We start from the raw sequence: 7,944 nt of genomic DNA, 5'->3' as shown, positions 1-7,944 counted from the left end.
GGCACTGCACAGGGGCCGGGGTGGGGGTGGGGGGGGCGCCGCACGGTCAAGGTAAATGTTCCTCGAGCCCCGGGAGCATCTTTGCAGCCCCTCCGTGATGTGGGTTACACGTGCAGCGCGAAGCAAGGCGTCTGGGCTCTGAACTAGGGGCAGGAGCGTAGCTGGCAGAAACTAGAGGCCGCACCCGCTCTGGAACATCCTCCCGCCCCAGCCTCCCGCCCCGCCCTCTCCAGGGGCCCGCCGCCCGCCCGCAGGGACACAGAGAAGCCAGAGCCAGGTGCGGAAGGAAGGAGGGGGTTCTGTGGTTCTCGCCAGCTGTCCCACGCTCTGTCGCTGGCACGCTGGAGGCCGTCAAAACAACAGGGCTTTCTTCTTGAGGTCATTCCTCTTCCAGAGGGCCAGGCGGTCGAACTCTTGCACACTCATTCCAAACACTTCCTGGAACTCCTCGGGCGACAGGTGCCTCTGCAAACAAACCGGGAGACCCAGAGAGGAGCGGTTAGCAACTCTGCTGTCGGGCCAGCTCCGTCCGCACCGCCGGGCTGTCCGGAGCCAGGGTCGGCATCGTCGAGGACGCAGGGGGCTCTGCCTGCGGGCCCGGGGCCTTCCAGGTGCCTGATTCCCTCTGCATCCCTGCCGCTCCCACTTAGCAGTGCACATGACCAAGCGCAGGGAAAGACACTCGCTGAGGGACCCGACTGAACAGGACTCAGACGGGTCCTTGCACACCCGTGTTCACAGCAGCGTTATTCGCCGAGGCCAAAACGTGAAAACGACCCAACTGCCCACAGAGGCACGAATGCATCCACAAAATGTGGTGCACACACACGGTGGGGTGTCGTTCGGCCATCAGCGGCAGTGGAGTCTTGACTTGCGCGGTAACAGGACGCGCAGCGGGAGGCGGAGTGAAGGAGGCCAGACACAAAAGGCACACCCTGTGTGGCTCCATCGCTAGGAAGCTTCCAGAACAGGCAAATAAATCCTTAGGGACCAGGAACAGATGTGCGGCTGCGGGGGGCTGGGGAGGGACCGGGCTGGAGAGGGCCAGCGTTTCCCTTTCCGGGAGCAGGGCGGGGGGCGCTGCACAAACGTTCCAGAACTAGGTGGAGGCGGTGGCCGCACCACGTGGGGAATCTGCTAGGTGCCGCTGAGTTGCATACTTTGAAGTGGTTACGACGGAGAATTTTATGGGACTCTCCCCATTCTTGCCCCAAACGCGTTTTCCTTGACTCTGACACTAAACTACTCCTATAAAAGGTTGCAATGATCCCGAGAGGAGTGGGTGTGAAGACGTCGGGGACCCTGCGGAGAGCATACACGTCAGCCGTCACCACTCACGGCTTCACAGAGATCCCCGCATCGTGTGGCAGGGGCGGGGGGTGCAGGCCGGATGCCGCCAAGATCCACAGGACGGGGCTCAGGACACCCTCTGTCTTGTGCTGGGTCACAGAAGGCCCTATTTGTCGGGTCCCGGCCCAGAGTACACAGGGCGCGTGCACACGCACACACCCACACGCACACAGACACCCCATCAAGCAAGTCTCTGCCAGGAAGAAGCCAGTAGCTGCCCGCTGGTATCTTGAACTTGCAGACTGGAAGGGATCCGGCCAGAAATGAACCAACTACACGGTGTGGACCTGGAGTGCTCAGGAGTGCACAGCCAGCCCGCAGAGATACAGGATTGTCATCAGACAACGGCACCCCTGCTTCCGGGTACCGCACCACAGCCTTCCCGAATACTGCAGGGTCACCGAGATGTGGACAAGGAAGCCAAGAGGAGAAGCATTCTCACTCTTCTCGACACCCACTGGCTGCCTGGACCCAGGCCCCCGGGGGAGTGGGCTGGGCGGGTGCCACGTGTGCAGGTGAACAGGAATCTGCTCAGAGCCCCAAGCTGGTGCCGGGGCGGCGACCCGCCTCCTCGGTGCTGTCCTCAGTGCAATGAGCAGGGGGAGGCCTGAGGCGACTGGAGAGGTGCCCAAAGATGGTCCTGCAGAGCAGGAAGGGATCCCAGTGGCGAGGCGGTTAAGGGCCCTTGGGGGGAGCCAGGTAGGGAATACGCAAGAGGGAGAAGCAGGGAGGGGCACAGCACCCTGGCTGGGAAGGTGGGAAGGTGGGGAGGGCAGTGCTGAGGGCCGAGTGTGCACCTAGCGCCTGGGAGCCTCCCCCAAGCCGGGGCACTTGGTGGGGGGGGGGCACTTGAGAAGCCACAGACCCCTGACTGCGGGCCCAGGCGGCTCACCTCCACTCTCCGTACCAGGACGCCCTGGGAACTGAGTCAGAAAAGCCGTGGTCACGGAAACACACACCCTCGGGACCTGTACACCTGCCACGTGGTGGAGCAGTGGCAGGAGGGAGGCAGGCAGGCCCCCCGGGGGACGGGGAGGAGCCAGGCTGGAGCCTGCCCACAGGCCACCTGTCCCCAGTGCCAGCCCCCCCCCCAGGGATGGGTTGGGGTGAGCCTGAGGCGAGCGCTCTCAACTTCGATGATGCCGTCCTGCATTCCTGCCGCAAACAGGAGCCCGATGATGGTGGGATTAGGAGAGAGTAGCGGGGAGGCTACGTGGGGTCCCAGCCGAGTCCCCAGCCCCGCCGGCCTTGGCAACCCCCTGGGTGCTCGCCAGAGCTGAGAACTGCCTACCCAGGTAGGCGTAGTGGCACGGGACCCGGGAGCCCGTATGTGTCACATGCCTCCCGGAGCCCAGAGCGGCTGGTGGCAGCTGGGTTGGGGAACCCTTGGGGTAAGGGAAAGCCCTAGAGGCTAGCAGGGACCCCCAACCTCATCTGCAGAGCGAGAACGGAACTTGGCTCCCTGAGGACCCGGGAGGGCCGGCCGAGGCTCAAATGAGGAATGCCCGGCAGGTATCTGTCTCCACCCCCCTCGCCCCACCCCAGCCCCAGCCCCGGTCCTGAGTGCCCAGCTAGCCTGGATGCGTCTCCACTGCTGCCTAGGCAACAAGGAGCTGAGGGGCCCTGTTCATTGGCAAAGCAGATAAACTGGCTCCAGGCCGCGTGGCAGACTCAGGCACCCCCTTCACCCCGTGCCCCTCGGCAGGCGGGACATGTGGGGTACAGCTGACCCCCGTGGCCAGCTTTCTGAGCCTGGGCCCCCTCCCCTGGCCCTGGCCCCTGAAGCTTCCCCAGGGGGCAGGGCGGCCCGACCTCCAGGTGCCCGCCAAGGTCAGGCCTAGCCAAGCTCCTTCCTGAGCCGGCAGGAGGCAAGCCCAGGGCGCGGAGCCTTTCTCGAGGGGTGGGTTGGCCTCGCTCAGGCACAGCCTCACTCCCGGAGCACCCCGGTCTCCCCAGAAAGTGCCCCTGGGGAGGAGGCCATTTTGTCAGCAGGGCGGGGGGGGGGCCCTACACGCTTTGCCGGGGGTCGGCCTGCATCTGACCCCCCAGGGCAGCTTCCCAAAAGACCTGCAGCCCAGGAGCCGGACACGCCAGGATTCCCGTCCCGGTTCCATCCCTGTCCAGCTGTGCTGAGTGACTTTGCCTCACTTATGATTCTGTAAAATGGGAACAAGCACGTCTGCGCCTTCATGCGCTCCTGGAAGGCTGGCCCCCCCTCACGTGCCCAGGCAACTCCCGCTCACTCCTCAGACCTGGCCTTGGGTCTCAGCTCCTCCGGGAAGCGCCCCCTGACGGCACCCTCACCGGAGGCTCCCGGAGCCCGCAGGCCTCTTTGCACGGTGTGAGGACGCACCCCCAGGTTCAAGCTGCTATCGTGACGTCACTGAGTGCAGAGTTGGAAAGAGGGACCAAGTAGCACGGGGCCCTAGGACGTTCCTCCTGTACAGGTGCGGTCGGTGCTCGTAACCTCGAGAGCGTGGGTGATAGGAAATGTACTAAAGGAGCCAGGAAGGGCTGAGTCTTGGGTACTCAGCACCTTTGCTTTAAATAGAATTTATTGCATCCCAGGTTCACTTGGTTTTCAGTAGAGGCTGGGTTTAACGCACCGCATGCAAAATTCCTGAAAATTAAGCAGTACGAACAGCCTGGCAGGTGCTGAGCGCCCCGTACTGTGGTTCCCTCAGTAACGGCCACCCCGGGCAGAGACGGGGAGTCCCCCACCTGTGCCCAGGACCCAGCGCAGGGCATTCGCAGGCACCAGTGGGCTGCAGGATCGCTGGGGGTGGGTGTGTGCAGGCTGAGCTCGGTGCCTGCTCTGGGCCTGTCCTTTATTCACTGGTGGGGTGGTGGAGACAGCTGCCGGGACACAGAAATCAACCTGACCGGGCCGCCCTCACCCCACAGTTATCTCACACAGGTGGGGAGGCAGCTCCGAGAGCAGTTTGGTCCCTGTGGGAGCCCCGGGACTAGGGGTGGCCCAGGGGGGCCTTGTCCAGGAGACACCCGTGACCCGGAAGCCTCGATGCCTTCTGAGGCATTAATGATGTTTCTGCTGGCATCTCATAGCCAGAAGGTTGTTTCCTAAGGGAAATGGATCTCTGACTTCACTCTGTGACCTGGACCAACCAGGGGAGGCTTCCCGAACACGAGACTCATACGGACTAACCACCTGCTCCTGGCAGGAGGAACAGCCCGGGACCGCTGATGCGCGCACACGTGTTCTCCCGTGTTGCTTCGCACGGAGGGGAGGGCGGTGATCAGTATGCGTGTACAAGGCACAGGGGACTCGTACGGTCATCTCCCGTCTGCAGAGGCTGCAGACCGAGCCGCAGACAGGGGACGCCCCCGTGTCACACAGCCCGCGATCGGCGCACTGGCACTCCGAACTCCGCCCCGGGGCCCAGGGCTCTTCCCGAGGCGCCAGAGCTGTGTGCCCCCCGCAGCACTGCAAGACCACCGTGCGGCTCAGCCAGGCAGGTCCACAGAGCTTCCCCCCCGCCCCGGAAGAAGGGCCCCCCGCGCAGGCCTGCCGGCCCCGAGGCCCGGACATCCGCACCACCGCTTTGTGGCAGAAACCCCCAACAGTTTTGCCTCACAGACCCTGTGTGACGTTGGCGAAGTGGCCCATCCCAGTAGGAACACGTCACTCATACACCCTTCGTGTCACGCCAGGGAGCTCCGTGGACACCCTGGGCCCAGGTAGGGACCCCGGTTAGGAACGCAAACCCCACAGTTCTCCTGCACTGACTGAGGACCACGGGCCAGGCAGTGGTGAGAGCCTTCACCACATTCGCTGCCACCCCCACACCCTGAGACTCTCGTTTAATTGCCTCAGGAAACCCAGGCTCAGAGAGGTCCTGTGCCTCGCCCAAGGTCGCACAGTCAGGAAGCCACAGGGCCAGGCCTAAGAGCCCGGGAGCCTGGAACCAGGCCCGGTAGCCTGGAACCAGGCCCGGTAGCCGGTAGCCCAGCCGTGCTGCCTCCGCTCCAGCAGGGTCGGGTTACCCCGCGTCCCCCACCCTGCTGGGACCAGCCTGCCCCTCCTCTAGCCTTCCTCTCAGCAGGGCACTTCCGGCTGCCCCTCACTTCTCTGAGCCCGCCCGGCTATGCCCCTGGGAGGGGCCTGGCTGACCCTCGCCTGCTCCTCCCACCCCCCACCACCCCGCCCCCCACCAGCCACTGGTGTGGGCTGACCCGGTGAGACTCAAGCCCCAGGCCTGCGCAGCCTGCCATGCCTGGGCCGGAGGGTGGGCCGCTTTTCTCTGGAGGACTGGGCTCCAAGGTGCATTTTGTTTTTTTTTAAGTAGGCTTCATGCCCAGCACGGAACCCAACGTGGGGCTTGAACTCAGGACCCGGAGATCAAGACCTGAGCTGAGATCGAGTCGGATGCTCAACCAACCGAGCCACCCGGGTGCCCCTCACAGTACAGTTCTGCTCAATCCCACGGCTTAGCCTCCAAGAAGAGGGGCCCCTACTGCAGAGGGGAGTCCCGCTTAGGGGGGCCCACACTCTGAAGTTTCAGCCCCTTAGCGGGAAGCCCCTTCTAGTGGCATCGTCACACCATGGCACCATGGCCATCACGACATCCCTATTGCAACAGCATCATCGTCATTGTGACGTCACCATTGTAACGACATCACTATCATCATGACATCAGCATCACGAATCACCATCTCAATGACATCATCAGCATGACATCACCATCACGTCATCGTCACCGTGACATCACCATCACTGTGACACAGTCGTCATCATGACAATGGCTGCCACTGTGTGGGGAGTGCTTGCCTATGCCAGGGGGGCTCTGGAAACGCCCCACAGGCAGTCACATGACCTCGCCCAGAGCCCATGCCTCGCCCAGAGCCCAGCTAGGCTGTCAGGTGGCCTCAAGGTCCTGCATCACCGTCAGTGTGTCCTTGCCCACCTCTCCCACCGCCACTCTGCTCCATGGTGGGTTCTAGAACATTCCAGGCTCTTTGCCACGCTAGGGCTTCAATCCTCCTCATCCTACAGGTCCCAGCTCAAATGTCCCCTCCTCCAGCGGGCCCTCCTAGGCTGCCCTAGCTGATCAGGCCCCGGCTGACCTCACGTGGCTTCCGGCTCCACGAGGGTGGGCACGGGCCTGTCTATGCAGCCTGGTCTCCCACCCTCTTCCAGGGACAATCCATGTTGGCCACGCATACTCCTGAATCTAAATCTGTGTTCTCACGTCCCTGTCATACTGCCTCCCAGCTTCCTCTCCACTCCATCTGAGCTGGTTCCACCACCCTACCCTACTCTCCTCTGCCATTCCCTCCTCCCTCCCCATCCTCCACCCCTGCGATGGCCTGGCCTCCAAGGACTGCTCACGCTCGGACCCGGGAGGCCCTGCCTGGAGTCCCAGCTTCTGGTGCAGCCCCTCAGATGCACCCCACCCGTGAGTATCTGGGTATCGCCATCAGTCTACATCAATCTATCAGATTCTCACCAGACCAGTTGGATGGGTTTAAACAAAGGAGGTATTCTTAGCACAGGGTCCTTATTTTTCAGACACATTCCCACTTGGGCTCTTACTGTTGGAGCAAAGTAAGGTGTGCATTTAGCCTCAAGGTCTGGTGGAGGCAGTCAAGAAACCACAAGACTCCTTTGCAAGGAGCCACTCCCTCCCCCACCCTGCCCCCCTCCCCGCGGACCTGAGTACTTGCAGACCCCAGAGATGTTGAGTCAGGAGGACCCTCCAGTGACTCACCAGGCCCCTGGCCAGACGAGAAGCCAGACATGGGGCCCAGCTATTCATCCAAACACTGATCTGGGGGCTGCTATGAAGACATCTATAGATGTGGTTTACATCCACGATCTGTGGACTTTAGTAAAGTTTGCCCTCAGTACCGAAGGGGCCTCATCCAGCCTGTTGGAGGCCTTAAGAGCAAAACCAGAGGCTTCTCGGGGAAGAAATTGTGCCTCAGAGTGTCAAATCCCTCCTGGGACTCCAGGCTGCCCTACAGATTTCAGACCCTCCAGCCCCCGCCACAGCTACGTGAGCCAATTCCCGCAAACGTGCCCGTGTCCGTGTCTTTCTGGCTGTTCACCCCTTTATCTCCCACAGACTCTGTCTCTCTGGAGGACCTTGGCTGATATACCGCCCTCCCTAAGGAGCAGAACGTCCCTCGACGTGCGCTGGGGAGTCGGGGCACGGAAGAGAGGTTAGCAATTCATTCTCCAGACTGGAACCCAGGAAGACGGCACAGGGCACCAGCTCCTACGCCTCAGCCTGAATCCCAGCTCCGCCTGTCATGAGCGTGGCTGGGAAGTCCTCGAGCTGCCCGCCAGCCCCGGGGCCTCCTCAGTGGCCACAGCATCGCGCGGTAAAAACCCAGTCGGCCAACGTGCCACGTGCTTGGAACAGCCCGGTGCAGAGTCGGGCGGGAGAAGTACTTACTAAATAAACCGAACCCGATACATTCTCCAAAGTCCTACTTACTCCCAGCACGGGGCCTCAGGAAGGGGTTCCCGTTCTCCTCCTGGTGGCTGGGCCTCCGCTGACGCCCCCTCCCTTCACACACAGCCACCTTGCTTTTTCTGAAGTTCTTAGCCACCATTGTGTCGGCCACCCT

General features: G+C 62.4%; 1 protein-coding gene across 1 annotated transcript in view; it reads right to left on the bottom strand.

Moving 5' to 3' along the window:
- Window positions 1–262: 262 nt before the first annotated feature.
- The window catches only part of ABLIM2 (actin binding LIM protein family member 2), a 115,669-nt gene continuing 107,987 nt past the window's right edge, over window positions 263–7,944 (bottom strand). The window contains exon 25 of the mRNA XM_047091289.1: window positions 263–465. Coding sequence (XP_046947245.1) covers window positions 352–465 — 114 coding nt within the window. The 3' untranslated portion in view covers window positions 263–351. The remainder of the gene's footprint in view (window positions 466–7,944) is intronic.

Source organism: Lynx rufus, unplaced genomic scaffold, assembly GCF_022079265.1.
Source record: "Lynx rufus isolate CCGP_SWC_20201006 ecotype Redwood Valley unplaced genomic scaffold, mLynRuf1.p SCAF_3, whole genome shotgun sequence".
NCBI lineage: Eukaryota > Metazoa > Chordata > Mammalia > Carnivora > Felidae > Lynx > Lynx rufus.
The sequence above is the reverse complement of the archived record's forward strand: the minus strand, read 5'-3'. Positions and strand labels throughout refer to the sequence as shown.